This window comes from Anthonomus grandis, chromosome 3 (genome assembly GCF_022605725.1).
Source record: "Anthonomus grandis grandis chromosome 3, icAntGran1.3, whole genome shotgun sequence".
In the NCBI taxonomy this organism is placed as follows: Eukaryota; Metazoa; Arthropoda; class Insecta; order Coleoptera; family Curculionidae; genus Anthonomus; species Anthonomus grandis.
Genome location: NC_065548.1, coordinates 10234149 through 10256636, shown reverse-complemented (window position 1 = coordinate 10256636; position 22488 = coordinate 10234149). Strand labels below are relative to the sequence as shown.

Here is a 22488-nt window from a genome sequence, read left to right as displayed (position 1 = left end):
GTCCGATCCCATCAATATCGCCATAAAATAATCAAGAAAAGCAACACGTTGATATCAATTTCCTCAATATCCCCAACATTCTTTCGTTAATCCCCCTGTAAAAGAACGCACATCCCCCACGATCAATCCATTCACCCGACAACGTCGCAGAACCGGCGTCGGCCGGCGTCGCGTCAGCTGAGCGTCGCGCCCCCTTCTATATATACTCCCTCCCCCTCCCTCACTTCAACTACCCTTTACCAGCACCAAGGGGGGGTATAGGAGACGCCTAGGAGGGAACTGGGGGGAACCTGACGCTTCGTCCGCCCTAACGCCGCATAGCGCAAATCGCATCGCGATCGCTCGTCAGCCGAGCTCATTCGCGTCGTGTCTGTCGCGGCCAGAGTACACTCCGTTCACCGATAGAGACAAGAAAAAATTATTATTTTCCTAATATTAATTAAAAGAAACACTTATTTTTCACTTCATCCCCCCCTTAACAGGGGGAGAACGCTATCTAAACCCGAACCGAGGAAATAGTCTGCGGGACGGGCGGGCTCGCAAAGAAGGCTGTGAATTCCATTTTCTCTTTTTTTTTCTCCTTTTTTAGTACAGGGTAAATGGAGGCGATCAACGGGGGTACGGGTTTGATGGGTGAGGAAAAGGGGGCGCCGCCGCCCCCCAGTCCCCTCACGGGGTGCTACTTGCTGGTGGTGATCGGGGAACCTCATTCGGCCGAGCATAAGGACATTATCCTGCAGAAGATTGCTAAAGGTACCACTAGATTTAATTGTCTTTTGTACATTCTATGTATGTTCTGACATAAACTTGTTTAAAATATTGAACCAACGAAGTCCAGGCAGTCGGGTCGAAAGTGCCGAGAAGTTGTGGAAATGTCAAACGATGTCAGGAGAGCTGGGGAAATCGACCCCTTTGGGTTTGCTGACCCAGTCCTTTGTCGGAACTACTTATTTCGATTGGAGATGGCATAATAAGAGATTTATTAGGCAAAAGGTCATTAAAAAGACATTTCGTATAAAACAATATTAAATAGAGGAGTCATGCAGAAGGTACCGCGCCATGTGAACATCAGTTTCTGCTTGGCACCTTTTTTTATTAAAAAAAAAAACGCAAATAACAGTTTTATAATTGCATACTAAATTTTCATTTATAACAACAACATCACTTAAATCTACAGCACAGCCATTTGACTATTAAATTCTACCCTAAAAGTGTCCTTTTTTTGTATTTTCTTTAATTACATCGTAGACACCCCTTATAACAAATATTGATTTTCTTACCTCGTATGTATCATCTATTGCGTATTATATACAACTTACGTATCGTATTGTTTTATAGGCAAATACATAAATTACCCCTTATCGTCTGCATGTCTAGAAGTGATACACACATACATTATCATTTTTTTTAATGATTTTTTTTCCAGTGAAGTTACAAACGCTTAAGTACACTATATATACAAGGGGATTTATGGTTGAAAGTATATTACAGTAAATTTGATTAGGTATCCATCTTTAAGAGTGCCACAAAAATATTTTTTAAGAAGATAATGTTTTATATAATTTTGTGTGGATAGGATGGTCAGTTTAGTCATATGTTGTGATTTTATACTGTTTTAAAATTTGCAGAGCAGTTACAGGTCTTTATAGAATGTGCGCCTGTATTTAGTTTTTTAACCTAAAAACAATAAATTTATTATCATGCTTTATGACACTTTAGACTGATAGTCATAAGAATGAAAATTGAACTTTTTCTCGAATTTTATTATATATGATAATTTCACTTTTATTTTTTGGATCCTGTAGATTTTTCTTGCTTATCCAATAATTTTTTTAAATATAACTTTAATATATTTAATGAAATTAATAAAAATTCTGAATTTTAAAATAAATTAATAAAATAAAAATCCCTTTTCTTAATAAATTAAACTTTCTATTATTTTTTAAAAATTTCGATAATTTTACAATTAAAATAATATTCCTCCTCTAGAAATTATATTTTTCTTACTCAGTAAATAATAAATCACTAAAATAAATATAATTTTTCAACTATTATTTTTTTTAATTTTCTTGTATTTTAATTATTTTATTTTAATTGCAGGTTGTTGTACACTTTTTAAAGTCAAAGTCAAAAAAAGCTTTATTGTTTCAACATAAATAATATTATAAACAACAGCAACAGTATCAGTCCTACAAAGTCCATGAAAATATAAATAAAACATATGTTTAGACACAAAAATACAAAACATGACTAAATTAATTTTGTCTTTTCTTATTGTATGTGTTGTACAAGATGTTGCTGTCCTTATTTTTAACGTTGCTTTAAACCGGCAATAAGAATCATTAAATATGGACAAATATCAATAAATTATGAGTCAAATATCAATAAAAAAACCAGTGATGGAATATTTTTTCGGACTTGAAAAACGAAAGATCTAATATTGACCTTTAAATCCGAATTGGATTATATATATCCCTAAAGAAAAAGTACCAACAAGCTTATAAATAAAGCAGCTTCGGTAATAATCTTTTATTTCTTCCTTGTACTTGTACGTGAAGTAGAATAAGTATTTTGTATTTAAATTTTGTAATTATTAATTAAATAGAATTTGTTTAATTTATTTTTTAAATTTTTTTCATTTAAATGGGTCTTTTCTTTTCTAATTCTTTTATTTGGGTCATTTAGAAATTGTATCTTTCTTGCTTGGCAAAATTATTTTCTAGTAACTAAAGTTGCTTGTTTAAAATTATATTTAACAAAATTTATACAATATTTTCAATTTTAAAGACAATCCCAAATAATAAAATGTCAAAATAAAGATAATTTTTCTTAGTTATGCACAGGAGTTCCATGTAGTGCAAAAAGCATTTTCACCAATTTGATTTAAGTTGTGTCAATGTTTTCGCTGAAGTTGTCGAAGATCCTCCTATCGGGCAAACCCAAATTGCAAAAAACCAAGTCAAGCAAGCCTTTCTAGGTTACTAAATCGAAATCACTTTCATCCCTATAAAATTCATCGTCGCCGAGAATTTTTAGGAAATGATTTTAATAAAAGATTTAAATTCTGTATCTGGGTCTTGAATAGGGTTGCAGATAATAACAAAACCGATAAATGCACTTTTTACAATAATAGCTGTTTTTACAGACACAAATTTTCATCATTATTTCGATTCCAATCCGCATGCGTTTAGAGTAGTCCCTAATCAACATAAATGGTCTGTTATTGTATGGGGAGGAATTATGGGAGGCTTTCCCAAGGAGTTCCTAAATAACGATTTTCCAGTAATATTGGAGAATACTGCCCTCCCACAAAATTGTCTTTTTTTGGCTTATTACATTTTATTGACCTATCAAACGGTATCTGCCTCCTTGGCTAAATTAGAAAGTCCTAACTACATTTTTATGCCTTAAATTCACCTAATCATATTGTTCTATATGCAGAAAAGACGATAATCCCAAATTAAAATGTCCTATCTATCTTTTTAAGTTAAAATGTCCTAAGTAGCTTTTCGTTTGTAGAATATTCATTGATGAGACGAGAGAGACACACCTTGTGCATTCAGAAGTATAATATAAGGTTTAGCCTGTCAATGGCTACTCTTACCCTAGATTTTTGACTCTTAAGTCTTTTTTTTATATTTAGGGGTTTCAGGTGTCTCTGGAAGACAAGAATCTAAAAGTTGTTCAAAACACGAAGCATAATGTCAAATTCTTTGGAACGCAATAACTCAAATTCGAAACCTTCAAAGCGCTTGAAATTTCCAGGACTAAAAGTTCAATAGAGGCTTGAGAACTGTATGTTTTTGGAAAAAATCGGTATATAGGGAGGGTTGTTTAGAGCCAACAAAAGTCAGGAGAAAAATTCTACGAGTCGTAAAAAAAGAGCCTAAATGAAAATATGGCTGAATTTATAGTCCAGGTTATAAACTCTATGAAATGATTTCGAATATGCCAGTAGGGGCATATTCGAAAAGTGCTAAGCAGAAGGGTTGCGGGTCGAAATGAGAAAAATGTAATTTCACCTTTTTTTTAATGTTTTTTATATATAACAGAGACTTATGTTACGATCTGGCTTGACGACTGTGCAGCTCAAAACAAAAATTGGGCTTTATTTTCTTTTTGTTTACGTTGTAAACTCTATCGAAACTGAACTGCAGAATTTGAAAATAAAATACTTTCAATCTGGCCACACTTTTATGTCCGCGGACTCGTTTCATCACCAAGTAGAACAATAATTATAGAAAAGGTACGGTAAAGTGATCGATTTTAATCATTTTAAATCGTCTGTAGAAAAGGCAAACTCATCTAAGGTCCATGTAAAAGAGATGAACATACAAAACTTTTTTAAATGGAAAGATTGTTCATCCAAGTTTAAGCTTCAAAAAAATGTTCCCAAGCGTTACTTGCAGAGTATGATACATTTCCACTTTAAAAGGGGAGAAAATGTATTGTACCACAAAAATGCCTTTTCGGAAGAACCAAAACCTTTTGCCGAACACAATGTCGAGGTGTAAAATTAAAAAGAAAACAAAATTTGATTTCTAAGTTACGTCCTATTATTCGAGCTGAAGATAGATCAGAATGATATTCTGGAGGAATTAGCCGTTTCCCAAAATAATGATACTGACAATAAAGAAAATGTAGATTTTCAGTAAGATTTCATTATTTACTTTCATACTTTTTTTAATGTTCTAATGTTTTATTAGTGAGTAATTTAGTTATAATGTTAATTTGAAATGTAACTCCTGTGTCTTTAATAAAAATCAGTCCAAATATATATATATATATATATATATATTTTTTATTATAATTACTTCACTAAGTTAAAAAATCCTATCTAACTTTTTTTTCGAAAATTTCACCAAATATTGAATCTAGTCCCTTATTAAACTTAATCCACAAATGTAAAAAGCAAATTTCTAAGCATATAAAAAGAATCAGAGAATTGCTTTAAAACATGAGGACTGCATATTAGTTTTCATAAAATCTCAATTTTCTTAGCTTTATCGATTTGAGAGTTAGGATGTTTTAACTAAGAACGGCAGAATATTCCTCTATTCGAAGAACTATGTGGCTCTATATTTCTACCATGGGGTTAGACAATTTTTAAACCTAGTGGTAGTCCTATCAAGTAGTCTCCAAGATCCCCGGATTTGACACCAAAAAATATGAAAAAACAGATAAGAGAGGTTTGTCAAAGTATGACTCTACAAAATAATGCTCTCAAAAGTCGCTGTAAATTAAAAAAAAGGTTGCGTCGATTTTTGCAATTAGATGGTTATTTTTCATTTTGCTTAAGTACAATGTATTATAATGGTCAGTTCAAAATAGATACATTGTTAATACAGTCTTAAATTTTACCTATCTCTAATCTATTATGTTGCATGCTGTAATCAATTATAATCGGGTGTTTAATTTAAACTTAGCATGTTGTTCCTTAAAAGCCATAACTATTTAAACTTAAACTTGATTTCCTGTCATAAATTAGTTACTTACTTACATCCACAAAATAAATAAAATAATAAAAAAATTACAAGAAAATAATTGACATGTCATTTTGTTATCACCTACTACGAAATATTATGTTTTAAGTTTGAATATTGCTATTTTTTTATAAGAATAAGAAGCGATGATGATTTAGCGTATAGGAAGAACTTTAATTAAGTTCGATAAAGAATTCATTGTCGCATTTATTGGTGATATAAAAAAAGGGTGTTCGATTTAAATTAGACAACTTATTACCGTGTAAAAACTGTATTAATTTAAACATAATTTTTGAAAAACCTGATGTATGTATTAGTAACTTTTTTACAAATGAAATGTAAAATTTAATAATTTTCTTCAGTAGAGATATGCTAAAAAAAAAAGAAAACACACGTTAAGGAATTTTTCATTGAAATTGTCTCAGTGCTTTCACAAAATACAAAATATTTCGAAAACTTTAATGTTTAGTGTGGGTAAGCCTTAATAACACCTACTTTTATTTACGATGGAGAATCCAAAAATCAAATAATATATCGGTGTTCCATTTAAAAAAACATAACTTTGATATGTTTCTGCACTTTGAACACACCCCCTGTATGTCATGGGAAAAATTTTAACCTGTAGTTTAGCCATAATACTCCGTGTCGTATGTCGTGGATCACTCTGTATATATTGGTTTTTTATTGAAAGTATATTACAGTAAATTTGATAAGATATCCATCTTTTATAGGATCATATAAATATTGTTAGTAGCATATTTTATAAAATAATTTAATACAGGGTGTGTCAGTTTGATGAGGTATGTATTTGGTGGTTATGCTGTTTGTGAAGATGCCGGTTTCTAATTTTTTTCTAAATACTTAAATCAAAAACAAATAAAAATTCATGTCTACTTCACGCAAACACAATAACAAAATAAATATTATCATACTTTACTAAAATAGCGACAAAAAAGTAAAAAGTTATAAATTTTAAAAATTATTTCAAATAAGAAATGATTCAAATAAAAATTACTGTTCTTTGTAATTTTAATATTTTTTTTTCCTAATTGAATGTGTTACAATTTTATTTTATATTTTTGATTAAATTTCCGCTTAAATGTTCTTTTATTTGGGTCCTCTAGAAATTATTTTATTTTTGCTTGGTCACCTTATTTTAGAAATACGTAATATTCTCTTTCTTTCTAAATTTTAAAGATAAATTCTAAATTACTAAAATATTTAAAAGCACTTTTCTTAATCAGTTTCTTATTATTTTTTTAAAATATTTTTGTATGTTAATATTTCTATTTGAGTGCACGCTGATTAACAATTTTAATTTAAAATTTCAATTAAATATTTTTTTTAAATGTTCTTTTACTTAGCTCCTCTAGATCTTTCTTACTTAGTCAACTATTTAAAAAATATTGACTTTTTCTTTCTAACTAAAATTGTCTATTTAAAACAATATTTGACGAAATTATTAAAAAAAAAATTGAAATATTAAATAACGAAAATAAAAATTACTTTTCTTAATTTTTCCTTGTATTTTTGTACTTTTATTTTAATTGCAGATTGTCTTAAGATTTTATTTTATATTTTTAAACATTGAATGGTGGATAAATGTGAGTCAATTTTTTTACACAAATAAAACACGAAATGTTTTTTTTTGATTCAGTATTTTTCAACAATTCTATTTATACTAAAAATAATCACTAAATAGTATTTTTTGCATTTTAATATTTTTATTTTAATTCAAGATTGTTTTACAATTTTGTTTTAGGACTTTAATTAACTATTTATTAAACTGTTCTTTTATTTCGGTCCTCTGCAAATGGTATTTTTCATACTTAGTCAATTAATTTTTAAAATACTTGACTTTTTCTTTCTAACTAAATTTATTTATTTAAAACTCTATTTGACAAAAAAAAATTACAATTCAATTCAAATATTAAATGATTATAATAAGAATCACTTTTTTTTAATCAACTGTTTATTTTAATCGATTGTGTTACAATATTATTTTATATTTTCAATTAAATGTCCATCTAAATGTTCTTTTATTTAGGTAAAAAGTACACTGAAACCTTTTACTTTATCAAAAAAAATTCTTGCCCATATTACAGTCATAAATCGATATTCTCACTGATGGTGGTTGAAAATGAGGGCGCACCCTGAAAATTATTATAAACAAGGCGGGGTCCCGAAGTCGTTGACTGTCTAGCCAGGAACTGAAATTAAACCGTGCAAGATTGCATGTATCAATCTGAAGAAGAGTTATTTTTAATTAGGAATGTAAATGGCGTGCGGTATAGGCTTCACTGTTTTTCAATCAAATTATTATTCAGATGACAAAGCAACTTAATTAAAATATATCTTGTGCCAGCTTTATTATTCTTTCCATTACTCTGTTACCTAATAATTTAGGTATCCAAGAACAAATCCCTCAGTGTAAATTATTTGCAAAGACTTTTAGCTAGATGAGGCAGCCATGGTGCCATAATTAATTATTATCTTTAGTGAACGAAATATGGAATGTGCCGAATGATAGTTATAATAAGCTGACGCACTAGATACATATAAATGAATTGTTTCCGGCGGTTATACTGCACTACCTTCAATAAACGAATCCATCAAATATTTTGATAGTTTATTCCCAGGGGGGACATTTTAAACATAATATAAAGACTAATAAGGTTATAAAAGTTAGGTCATGCTTTTTCGCATAAAAAGTTTCACGCTCGTAAAGATTTACAATAAGATTGTTAAAAAAAATAAACATCTATCGCTATTTTTAGCGTGTAAACAATAAACGTTTTGAGTGAGGTGATTTAGTAGCTGGGAATTTTTTTTAAGTAAAATTTGTTGATAATAGACTTTTGAAATTGAATCTTAGTATGCAAAAAAAATTAAAGGACATTGAAATGTATATTTGATTAAAATTATAAAGTAATCTGCAATTAAAATAAAAGTATTAAATTATAAGAATAAAAAAAATACACATTAATATTAATATAACTTAATTTGAAATATATTCTTATAACAGAGAATCTAAACCGGTATAGAGTTTTATACACGGTGTTTTGAAAGAATTGAATATTATACAAATTTGTAGACAACCCTGTATATTTCTCATAAACGCTCGGACCCGTCGATTTTTATTTTTTCTTTCTGTAAAAAATTAGTATACAGGGTGGCTGATATATTCCGATTTTATGTAAAATTCTAGGCCTTAAAACATTAAAATGCTAGAAGTAACACCGTGGAAGGATGGGTAGTTTGTTTGCTTGCAACATCTCTGATGCAATGATGCCAAATGCTTGTGTAGAAATTCCGAAAAACCAATTTATAATATCGTTAATATTTGACTTAATTTGACATACACAAAACAATATTTGTTTAATCAACAATTGAAGAGCGGAAATTAGAAAGGGCTTAAGTGCCAAAAAAAAGGTTTTGAGATAATAGAGAAAAACTAAATAAAAGTCAGAGAACTTTTTTAAGTAAAGCCTTATTAAGTATTATGTATTTAAACTGAAACGGAGACCTACTTCTTAACAAAAAATTTGCAAACTAAAGTTCTTACTACAAAATAAAAATGTTTAAACAAGTAAAATTAGGAAAAGGCCTAAGTGCCATAACTGATTTTGAGTATAGAAATATTCATAAAATATATTTTACTTCTTTTTTGTTCTAAACTGTAGCTGTTTATAAAAACGTTGGTGTTCTGGATTTAGAAGATAAGGAATCATGCTTCGAAGAGATACCTTTTTATTTTCCGACACTTTCTGATGGCAGCTTTATTATATTAGCCTGTCTGAGCCTAGCTAAAGTTTTCCCTTTCTTTAAAATATTAACTTGCATCCCTCCTTCAAAATCAGAAAATGAAGTTTTTATCTTAATAAGTGTAGGATTCGTAGCTTCGTTAGCGATCGTTATTACTTTAGCTTTACTGATATTTAACTTGGTAGTGTTAATATACTCATCCGCCGCTTGTTTTAGGTCCCAAAAGCCCCGTGGAGTCATTTCAACAACATTAAAAGGTGGAGCGTATACCTTGCTGATTTTACTATTGCTTGGAGGTCTGAGGGTACAAATGCTTTAGATACTTTCTTCCGTTTTTCTACTAAAGCAAAATCTCTATCGCAGGGCATGAAACTATGGCCACTTACAAGAAATTTCTGTTCAATAGTGTGGAAAACAACATTGGCCACCAAAAAGATCAATGTAAACAATAAAATTCTATTCTTATTTTGGCCCCCGCAATAATTATCACACCATATTACCAAATCCTCCTTAAGGGTCAATCCACGATTAACAATGTATAAAAGACATGATGCAATTTTGTTGGCTCCACGAGAAGCTACTCCCTCGTGCCACATTCACATGTAGGCCTCGTTTGTATCACTAATATGAACTCCTAAGTTGTAGCAGGACAGCTGCGAAAGGTAGAACATGTCGCTGTGTGTTAATGATGGAAACAACACTTTGTGCTTTCGGGATCTTGAGACTCAATCGTTTCTTGCTTTAATATTTCTCTTGCCCTTTCGGCCTTTCGTTGATGGATTTCCAGCTGATCTTTTGCAGATTGACTTGACTTAATGTTGGCTTTAATCTGACACTCTAGTTTGTCACATGTGCTATACGTATCAACTCGTGGTCTGTGAAAACTTAGGTTGGGAAAATCCTTGATAAAAACAGATCTATAAAATTTGTATGTGACTGGCGAATCTGGGTGTAATTGCGTAAAAGCTTTAAACAGTCTGTGGATATTTAAGTCAGGACTAAGGTATTCTTTTTCGGATTTGGCCCTTGAATAAAGACCAACTTCCCTTGGTATCATGTTTACATGATTTTTTACCAGAAGACGATCAGCTTCAGAAAATTTTGGAGCAGCATGTCTGGTACATTTATCATTATAACAGGTCTCACCCATTTTCTTCTTGTCAATGAGGACCCGTACTTTTTTATCGTTAACACCGAATGTATTTTGAAATGTTTTCTTACATACCCGTTCAAATTTTCCTTGGCCATTAGGAAGGGAGTAATATATTGTTGCTTGACGTCTGCTATTTTGCTCATCCTCATACGAACTATGTCGCCTTCTTGGAACATTACAAACACTTATAAGCCCCATTAGAAAAGTGCTTTGTGTTTTCATGTTTTATGCATGGTACTTTTCAAAAAGAGAACGTCTTCTTTCGTGGGTAACACCTATGCAGCTGAACTTACATTTGCATGTAATCTACAAAAAAATATACAAAGTTATAACCGGAAAAGAAAACAGTAGCTATTTTCGCGGAGATCATTCCGAACCGGTTCTGAACACTAAGGCCTACCCTACAAATACATTCACAAACCAACGTCAACACACATATCATTTTCTTAGTGTAATTCCTGCCTTAGAGTTGAGAACCGGTTCGGAATAATCTCCGCGAAAATAGCTAATAAGTTTGTATTCCATACCTGCTGTTCTGGATAGCTTTTTTCAGGTACTATCTTCTTTTTATAAGTTTTGTATGACTTTCCACTTGTTTTTAAACGACTCTGTTTACTTCTAAATGAACCATTGCCTTTACTTCTCCTTTTTCTTTGGGTTTCTTCCATTATAATGTATTTCAAATCAAGAATTATCACACACAACGTACACGTTGTTGAACTCAAAGAAAGTTGTTGTTTACTGATTCTAGTCTTTTAATGTTTTAAGTTCTAGATACACTTTATGTAACCAATGTGACCAATTTGCACATTTAACCGTATATAAAATTGAGGATTTGGATAAAGAACAGAGTGCTTTGAAGAACACCTTAAAAATTAATTATTTTATCGACGAGTGTTACCACAATAAAGCAACTCTTTCTTAAACTGTGATTATTACTTCGTAATAATAATAAAAAACAAATTGTGTATTTAACGGAGGAGCAACAAATTGAGATGAGTTACATTTAAGATTAGCACTTCAGAAACCTCCTTATACGTAATTTGGCAAGAGATCAAAATTTTATTAAAAATTCGATATTCAGACATTTACAATAAGAGCGTTATTATCCCTTTAAAGCTTCCTATGTACAAGAGCCAAAATCGCCTAGGATTCTGTCAAAATATGACGAGGTTAGGCGACCAAATTCCATATTTTTTAGGCAATATAATGTTTATAGATGAAGCTACATTTTTATTAAGCAAGGAAGTTAACAAACAAAAATATCGTCACTGGACTTAAGAAAATCCACAGTGGATTATTGAAAAAAATACCCAATATCCGTAAAAAGTCAATGTATTGCTGGGGATGATTATCAATAGTTGTATAGTACAGATCTATTTATTTAGATTTCTTATATCTAGGCTTTTTTCGAAAAAACCTCTTTTTAAAATCTTTCTCCAGAAACTGCAACAAGTTTTAAATCATTTTACTGCGACACAACAACCGTTTTTTTTTCTGAAAAAACAACACTTTAAACTTTAAACCAATAAGACATTAACTCAACTTAAAAACAGATTAAGTATAAATTTTTCCGCTTACTGTGGATTTGTCCTTTTATATTAAATAAAACATTCAAACCGCTAGTTTTCTAATGACTAATCAATAAAACAATATAGACTTCTTAGTATCCAACTTAAATTATTCACGAAACTTTTATTATATAACCACGCACCGTCCCCAAATTTTAGGTACAATATTGATCCACCCTACGGACTATATTATCAAATATTCTAGGGTGGACCTCTGTTTTCGTGTCAGGATGACCTTAATATTGGTTTATAAGATTATTCGATTACGTGCGAGTCCTGTTTTGGATGACTATATAATTGGATTTTCATAAGCAACTGTTTAATAAACGGCAAGTCTGCCAAATTTTGCTTTTTTTTTGTTAAATTAACTTAGGTTTTATCTATTTTTTGATCAAGAGGAAGATAACTATTATCTAAACCTTAATTTGGATTAATTGAAAACTGTCGCACGTACGTAATTTATGAAATGAAAAATGAAGGTATAAATAAATCATAAAGAGATGAAAAGTCTTAGCAGTTCCTTTGGAGAAACAAATAGATTTAGAGCAACCTAATTGCATCGAAGTCCAAGTAAGATAAGCCTTAAACTTGAGAGTAACTTAAGAAATTGCCACTCCAAAACAGCTAGATATAGAGGACTCGTGGGATGAAATAAAGAATATCATTGTGAAAGTTTAGGAAAAGGACGTTGGGTTTAAGGAAAACATAAAGAGAAAGGAATGGATGACGAAGGAATTTGTGGAACTCATGACGGGGAAAAGAGAGTGCAAGGGAATATCGCTGAGGTATAAAAGGATAAAGAGGACCGTGAGTAGAACATATAAAAAAGCAAGGTAGTTGTTTCTGTCTAAAAAATGCCGAGAAATTAAAGAAAATAAAAGAGCTGAGAGGAGTACAGAGAAAAAAGTATTGAAGAAGACTCAGAAGCCATTTTCGGAGAGGCTCTAGTGGAAGAACTAAGAGATATTAAAGTGAATAGAGTCCTAATCACTAATAAATGATACGCAGACAACACGGTAATCCTAGGAGATAACAAATTAGACATGCATAAAACGATGGACCAGAATACACAAGACAGTGAACGACTAGGACTACACATGAACACTTCCAATCTTAATTATTTTCTTTAAGGTACAAATAACCGAAGCCCTTTAGATCAATGGCAGAAATATCGAACAGGTATCATCAAGGAAATGAATCAAGTATGGGGGCCTCTGAAATGAGTCAAAAAGAGAAACTATGAAAATTTAGAAGATCTCCATGCAAAAAAAGTATTGAAGAAGACCTTTATCAGAAATATAATCAGCTAAGACCAACTGGCAGTGAATCAATAGAAATCAAATGGAAACTAAATGGACATTAATGTTTGCACATAGTAGACCAGAAAATAATAATAACACCGATGATGTTCACCGAGATACTATTCTAATTCAAAAAAGTAGTCCATTTTTCTCAAAGAGACCTCTTAATAATAAAAATTCAGAGATTGAAGGGACATAATTTTATAATCTGAGACCATTGACTTTGTGTCCCTCAAATCTCTGAATTTTTACTATAATCTAACACTAGAAAAAACAAAATGGCAAATCAGCAGCCTGTTTAAAGCATTAATGAGGTATTAACTGAGTAACAAAACAACGAGGTGAATCAGTTTCGTTGATATCAATTATCGTACCAACAGATTTAAGATTTAAGGATTAAAATATTTCAAGATTTATAATAATTGCTAGAAGAGCAATAACAAAAAAAATCTTTGACCAATAGTAATGACATCCAATTCCAGAGTTAGATCAAGTATTATAGGGAACTAAATACTTCATGACTTCTAATAATATTAATAAATTATTGTAGAAGCAGATCTGGACAATGAGACAATTGAGTACTACTTAGTTAAGACTAGAGGGGGAAAGGTTAAAAGAGTGATCTTTAGAAAATCTCTAGAATTAACTATGGAAGAAGTATTAGAACGTTATAAAACAAACAACTTAAATGTAATAAAAGTGATTATATTATTAAGTAAATAGCACCAAGAGCCAATGATTATAAAATTGGTTACACAATATCTATCGAAGTACCCAAATTGGGATTATGCGATAATCAAGTGAGAAGATGTAATACAATAAAGCCCAAAGTCTGAATATCTGAAATAAAAAGGAAACATTTACAAAAAGTATTGAAAGTTAAAAAGAGAAAACAAAAGTTTTTTAAACATTAATAAAAAAAAAGGAAGGAGAATTAGAAGAAGCTAATGAGAAAAAGGAAGTTGAAATAGGGAAACTGAACATTTCATCCTGTCTTTCAAGATCCAACATTAATTCAGAAGAACTTCATTCGCCAGAAGACTATGAGATCTCAATTGCAAAGATTTTTATTCATGATAAACACATTATCCAGTTGTACCGAAAATCAGACATTAAGTAAAAATTATGAGCAAAATTGCTTAGGTTGCAATATCCTGGAAAGGTTTGATTAAGATGTGATATATCTGGACTTTTGGAAATGTCAACTAAAAGGAGTTTTAGAGTATAAGAATGAACTGATATGAATTACCCCTGTCATTAGCAATGCTAGATGTAGAAAAGGAATATGAAACTGTATGAAGAAAAGCTTTTATTCACAATACAAGGGTGAAAAATTTGAGAGTTAAAATAAAGATAGATTCTCAGAAGAATGCAGTATCGGAAATGATAGTGGAAATTCCAGATCAGGAGAAGCAAGCAGCAGAAGTCAAAAAAGTTATTTCTATAAAAGGTGGAAATGAATTAAAAAATCCATTAAAAAGACTTCTAATTAACTTTAATTAACAAAAACATTTAGAAGAACATACTAGAATAGAGAATAAAAATGAAAATGAATCAGCGTAATTGTTTCATGTAACTTTAGATTAATAGAATTGACTACAAAATACTCCTTGAGAAATAAAAAAGTCCATAATCAAATGTCATGAAAGAGGTGATACTAAAAATCAGGAGTTCATGACAGGAATAGGAAAAAATAATACATGCAATTGCAAAAATTGGTACAGTGACCACATAACTTCAACTCACTACAAACTCACTTTTAATGTACTCACTAATGGGAGATAGAAGCGCAAAAGGAAGAAGTCTGGATAATATCGATGAGGAGCCTTCACCAAGTACTAAAGTTTTGGGATGAATAATCAAAGTTAAAGAAAGAGACTTGAGATGGGCTATGAGAATTTAGATCTTCATAAAAAAATAGAGAAAAAGAAGAATTTTCTGGTTAAGAAATTTATTGGTAGTAACCTAATAGAACTGAATCAATAGAAATCATCTGGAAACTAAACCGACTTTAACATATCCACAATGTTGAACTAGAAAATAATATTAATACAGAAAAACTACACTCATTACAGAAGACATGAGACTATGAGAAATGTTAATTGCACACAATTGAGTAACTATTTGTTTAAGAGGAAAAGGTTAAAAGAGTGATATTTAGAGAATCTCGGGAATTAACTATATGAAGTATTAGAACATCTTAATAAGAGAAACAATTTAAATATAACAGTAGTGATCAATTATAAGTATGATTTTTAAAAGAGTCTTGGCATGTGAGGCAAAATCAATACACTATTACAGTTTCAACAGATTCCCGAATTAAAATATGAAGATACAGAGTTAGAAGAGCAATAATAAGAACAAACTTTGACCACTAGCAATGACATCCAAGGTCAAGTACCTCGTACTAAAACTGGAACTAGAATTTAAATTTAATAGTAGTGATTACATTGTAAATAGTAAGAGAAGTGATCAGTCGAGATATAGGTGTAATAAGAAAATAGGCGATATCCATAAACTGAAAACATCAAGAGCTAGTGATCATGGAACTGGTCAAACAATATCCATCAGAGTGCCAGAAAGAAGATAATACGAGAAAATACTGAGGAAATGTGCTACCTACAATATAACCCAAAGATGACAATGAAATTCATAGTAATTAATGAAATTAATCTATAGGCTCCTAGAATATCTAGAAAATCCAGATTTAAGCAGATTAAACCAAACCAAGTTGGAATTAACCAAGAATCAAAACATTAATAAAAAGTGTTGAAAGTTAAAAAGAGAAAACAAAAGATCTTTAAAACTCGGTAAAAGAAATACAGGAGAACCCGAAGAAGTTAACCTTTCTTCTTATAGATTAAGAACTATTATTCCTTCAAGAGAACTACACTCATTAGAAGACTAGGTAACCAGTTGTAAATAACTTAATCCATCATAAACACAATATCCAATTGTTGTAGAAAAAATTGAATTTTAAGTAAAAATTGTCAATAAAAAACTGCTTAGATTGCAATGTCCTGGAATATTAAAAAATATAAAGACTTATAATGTTGTGTGTGGAAAAGGAATAGAAAACTGTATGTAGACAAGCTCTTATTTACAAAATAAAAATGAGAAATATCATAAAACTATTGATAATAAAATGTTTTTTTTTAAAAAAAGGGAAACATGAGAGTAAAAATAAGGATAAATACTCGGATGAAATATCTGGGATGATACGGGAAATTCAGTGAAAGTGAAAATATTTCTAACTTCAATAAACGAAAAAATTAAGAAGCAAAAATAAAAATAGAAAATGAAAACGAAAATGAATCAGCGTGGAAAATCATTTCAATTATCTTCAAGATAGCATTCACATCAAAAGAATTCTTGAGATGCAAGAGGTTATACTAAAAAGTTCTTTATAAGAATACTAAGAATATATGCAAACTGCATATATTGGTACAGTGAGTATATAACTTGAACTCACCACAAAATTACTCTCATTAATAAAATTCTATTGACTATTGATGAAATAGACTAATGATTGGAACGATTAAAAAAACTAATAAAGAAAATAGTGTCAAAAGAACTAAATCCCATGCAATCCTCGAAGAAATATAAAAGAAAACTAAATATTTGCACGTGCAGCTAATTATCGACACTAGTAAAGTCTGCCGATAGGATTAATTAATTACAATTAAAGTACAATTTAAACAGTCTGACGGGGAATTTAATCAGCGAAATGGATTGATTGAATTGTTATTTGAACGGATGATAGATATATTGCATAACTATATGTGGGCTTGATCGATAGTTCAGTTTGCTGGGTGCTAAACAATACAGAAAGCTAACAAAGGATGTAATTATTATCACACTATTGGCGTTAAAAATGATAGTGAAGCTTTAAAAGCAGAGGTTATATTGTGTGAGAGTAACAAAGGATGATACTTGCTGTAACGGGTTTTTATTGATTGGGTTCTTCAGGGTTTTTTTATCTAAATTATGGCCATGGAAAACTTTAAAAGAACTCCCAATTTATTTAGTTAATTAATGCTTGATTAATTGTTGAATAGCCTGAAGTTAATTCCAAATTCCTTGGGCCTCTTTTATAATGCTAAAGTGGCACAAAATTCCATATCAGCTGTAATATTCTCAGAAGTCAAATTTTCCGGATATCCATTATTTTATTAAAAAGTTTCTTCGAGTGCTTTCGGATTTCCTTTTTTCAATTTTTAATTAAATCCACCCGAAGAGTTCAGCTCCCGCGAGTATAAATGGGAACTTTCGGATTGTTTGATTCAAAAATATTCGAAGTTTCGGAAAAAACTTTTTTATTTTATTACGCATTCGTAAAGGACGAAAACGGAGAGTGAAGTTCATTAGGGAACGACGGAAAATTAAGCAAAAAATTTTAAAATTCAGGAATATTTGATTTTGGCAGGGGGAATGCTTTTTAGCAATTTTGATATGGTCCAGGCTCTGGAAGAACTGCATAAATACTTTAAGTTCCTGGAAAAAATAAAGATTTATTTCACTTGGTTTGAAAGAAGGCTTTAAATACTATAGGAAAAACTAACACCTGACAAGATGATTGAGGGTTTCATTAATTAAATTAATGACTCTAGGTATATTGCCTAAATTTAAAAGATTTTTTCCAAAGACAATGAGGAGGATTTTATTTTTTTTTATTTAGCAGTATTTGATCTTATGATCTTACCAGTGGAGACCTTTTGTGCATATTCTAAACTCTGGAAAAAGTGAATAAAACCTTTAAATGCAGGAAAAGAATTTAAATATATTTAAAAGCCTGAGAATTTTAATAAATAATTAATTAACTTTTATTTGTTCCAGACTCTTTGGAAAAAAAAAACCACGATTTTAACTAAAAAAATTAAATTAAATAAAAAAAAATTAATAAAGCTTCAAATGCCTGGAATATATCTGAGAATTTATATCATTGACTCGAAAGACTTCAAATACCTGAAATAAAATGCAAATGTGAATTCAAATATCATGACGAACTTAATAAAGTAAGATGAAATTTTAGGATAATTTAAGATTTAGTTAAGAAATGGGAAAAAATTACTTCCCACTATTAGTATTCATTGCATAGAAAAGTTCAGTAAAGTATCTGTGCCTTATGCTGTATAATAGACTGAGATGAAAAGAACATACATATGTGATAATAAACTTAATGAGATATTTGTGCAAAACATGGTAGGGTGATCCAGAATCCCTGCTGATAATATTCAAGGCGATAGATCTTATTTATGGGTTATCCAATCCGAGGTTGGCTAAGTACAATCCTGCCGTTTGACATCTGTCAGAAATAAACGTCATGTGAAGCGTTTTTTTTTAGTTGAAGGTTTGCCATTTTTAAATATGGATCGTTTAACAGTCGAAGAATGTACTAAAATCATTAAATTGTTCTATAAAAATGGTGATTCTCCTGTGTCAACGTTTAGAGCTTTACGAGCTGACGGTCGACATAATCGTCCTACAGAGCAAACAATTTCGAACACAGTAAGAAAATTTGAAGAGACTATGATCGGTTACTGATATTGTAAGGCACGTGCATCACCGTAACGTTCATTCAGCTGAAAATATCGCTGCTGTGGCTCAAAGTGTGGAGGAAGACCCAAATTTGTCAATTCCTCGGCGTGCTCAAAATTTGGGTTTGTCTTACGGCTCACTGTGGCGAGTTTTGCATTTGGAATTACAGCTCCATCCGTACAAAGTCCAACTCACTCAAAAACTTAAGCCTACAGACTATGGACAACGCAGAACATTCGCAGATTGGGTGCTTGAACAACAAGCTGTTGATGCTCATTTTTCGAGCAGAATTTTCTTCAGTGATGAGGCTCATTTTACGCTGTGTGGCTACGTAAATAAACAGAATTGCCGCATATGGGGTTCTGAAAATCCTCAGATGATCGTAGAAAGATCTTTGCATCCCGAAAAAGTTACTGTATGGTGTGCATTATGGTCTGGTGGTGTCATTGGTCCGTATTTTTTTGAAAACAATCATGGGAGAGCCTTAACAGTAAACTCTGAGCGGTATGGAAGCATGTTGACCAATTATTTTTGGAGAGAAATCGAAAAAGAAGAAGATCTGGAAGACATGTGGTTCCAACAGGACGGGGCTACAAGTCACACAACACAGGCCAACCGAGCTCTTTTGCAAGAGAAGTTTCCAGGACGTTTAATTTCAAGATTAGGTGATATCTATTGGCCCCCAAGATCCTGTGATCTCACACCTTTGGATTTTTTTTTGTGGGGCTATGCGAAAGATCGTGTCTACGCCAATAACCCTCAAACTCTTCAACAACTTAAAGCCAACATTCGTGAAGTTCTAGCCGAGATATCACATGAAATGTGCCGAAAAGTGATTAAAAATTTTCTTAAAACGATTGAAGTTTGTCAGAGGTCCCGCGGTGGACATTTAAATGATATTGTGTTTCACATATAGTGGAATGATCCAATGTTTAAAACAAAAAAAAATTCGTCTCCATCTGAATATCTTGTGTGTTTTATTTAACTTTACTTTCCCAAGCATGAAATGGATAACCCATTATTATATTAAGGTTCCTACAAGAAAGCATTAAAAAAATTAATAGAGTAAATTTTCAAAATCTCAAAGAGAAATTGGGACTTATAAGGTCTATGCCAACTCATGTCATCCTCAGAGAAGTTTTATTGAAAATCCTAGAAGTAGGTAACCTGTAGAACTCAAAAATATTCAATAATTCAAATTGTTGTTGCCCACAGTATCATGTAAAGTGGTAAAAAGAAGTACCTGGAATAAATGAATAATTTGTTCCTAAAATATAAATCATATAAATAAACATTATTAAACATTATTAAACAAGTATTAATTTAAGCTATTACCATTGCATAAAGCAAATTTGTATGGATAATGTATTAGGGTGGTTGTATGAGTAGCTTCAGTTTGCCATTCCATTTGTCTTCTTTAGCTTTGTACTATTTTCTGTATAAATAAATAAAGCCATTTATTATTATTATTATTATTATTATTATTATTATTATTATTATTATTATTATTATTATTATTATTATTATTAAATATCAGAAAGAACTTCATAAAGACTTTAATTTCCTGGAATAAATAAACTATAATTTTAACTTTTATGAAAGAAAGGCCATAAATACTGACAAGAAAAGTATAAATAGTCTTAAATGCCTAGAAGTTTGAATAATATCAGTGACTCTTGGTCTACTTTCTAAGATCTTTTTTTTTAAGAAAATAAGAATGATTTAATTTTTTTATATTACCGATATTTGTCTTACCAACGAAGGAAATTTTACTGTCTGGTACATTTTTATGTTCCAGATCCTGGAAGAACAAAAACTTGGAATTCCTGAAAGTTATTAAAATTTTGGAATATCTAAGAAGTTATATCAGGGGTATTAAAGTCATAGACATCTTTGGTATTCTTAGACTTTAAATTATTTATAGCATCTCTTACGTCTATAAAACCAACATCTTTGAAGGAAAAGCCCTTAACAGGAATATTAACATTCAGAAGCTGCATGTAAAAATATCTACAGGAAAATGCAATATGACTCCAAATGTCTGAAATACAACATCACTTTTAAAATTGAAATTATTTGAACGTAAGAAAGAAACCAAAAACTAGAGACAGTAAAAATAAAAAATTACTTAACAACTCTGAATCAAACTGGAAATTATCGAAAAAAGCTTGGAATTTAAAGGCGAGAAAAAGGTTCGTCAAAATTCGTTTGATGCCTGGTAGTAAATTAAAAAAAAACTATTTGCTTTGACTATTTGCTTTATTGAAATATAATTATTAAACTGGAAATCAATATATCAATATATTTTAGGCCTAGATAACTTCTAAATTTGTAAATAACTGACTTAACAATAAAACCTCAACTTCAGATAATAACCTGGGCCGGATAACCATGCACTATAAGCCAAAACACGTGACTCCAGAAACGCATCTTCTGCGGATATAAATAAGACAATTTTATTTTAAGACCGCTTCTTTGGATCGCACTTGTCAACCTATCCTAACATTTAAGTTCTTGGATTCATGTTAAATTTATTTTTGGTGCTAAATACCACGTACCAGTGGTGTAGAGGACTGATTTGTCTTAGAAAGGATTAGCCTATGAGTAGCATAAACTATAAAAATTATTAAAGTATATAGTGGTTTTCAATTGAATTGATTTCTTATATATGCCAGCAACTTAATTAATTTATTTTTGTGTGTGTTTTAATGTATGTTTGTTCATTCTTTTTCTATTTATTTATTCACTTACGGTTTCAACTTTTAGATTCTCTTTTTGCCCCTTTCAAATTCACTTGATTCAGTTTTCAAACCCTTTTATTCAATTTTTATGTGGATACTCATCATTTAATATATTTTTTATGCTTTTTCACTACTGTATTTCAAGTTTGTTTTTTGATTGTAACCATTCTTTGTTATTTTAATTAATCATTTACTACTTTATTTAGGGTGTTTTTTATTATCTTTAATTTTTCTTATTTTTTTATTTTAAAATTTTTTTGATTCGTTTTTTCATTAGGTTTCAAGCTCATTTTCATCTGAGTAATCCTATGCTTCCATATTGACGACCTTAAATTTAAAATTGCAGGAGGTCAAAATACTATCTTTGACAAAAATAAAAATAATATGTAAGTATTATCCCTCAACATTATTTGTTCCAAGAGTCCGCCATTGTGATGTTTGGTACTATGAGCCACGCTCAATTTTGACGAAAAAATGGTCTATATTTTTTACCTTTTCATCTTTACTTTTTCGTTTCATATTATTTTTAATTAATTCATATACTGTCAAAGCTTCTATAAAAAAAAAGGCAAGATCTATATAATTTTTGATTCCTACGAAAAGAATATGCCATTATATCTGATTCCAAAAAACTAGTTCTTCTCGAAATTATATTTTTCTTGCTCAATTTGCTCAATTCGAGTAAGACAACGTCATTTTATTACCATTCTTTAAAATATCTTAGATTGAGATGGCTATATAAAAATTTATATTAAATTTTGTATCTTTTTTATATACTATTTTTCTAGCTCAGCTTAACTATTGCGAGTGAGATAGCATCACTTTATTACCATTATTTAAGATAGTATTCAGTCTCTTTAACCATATCCTTGTACAGCTTCTGAACTTTAAAGGTCTGCAGAATTCTCTTTGATAAATAAAATAAAATGGATCTGT

At 30.5% G+C, this 22488-nt stretch overlaps 1 protein-coding gene across 1 annotated transcript in view; it reads left to right on the top strand.

Annotated features, from left to right (window-relative positions):
• The first annotated feature begins 343 nt into the window (after positions 1–343).
• Positions 344–22488, top strand: part of LOC126734246 (microtubule-associated protein futsch) — a 122210-nt gene continuing 100065 nt past the window's right edge. The window contains exon 1 of the mRNA XM_050437782.1: positions 344–753. Within this exon, the coding sequence (XP_050293739.1) occupies positions 600–753 (154 nt within the window). The 5' untranslated portion in view covers positions 344–599. The remainder of the gene's footprint in view (positions 754–22488) is intronic.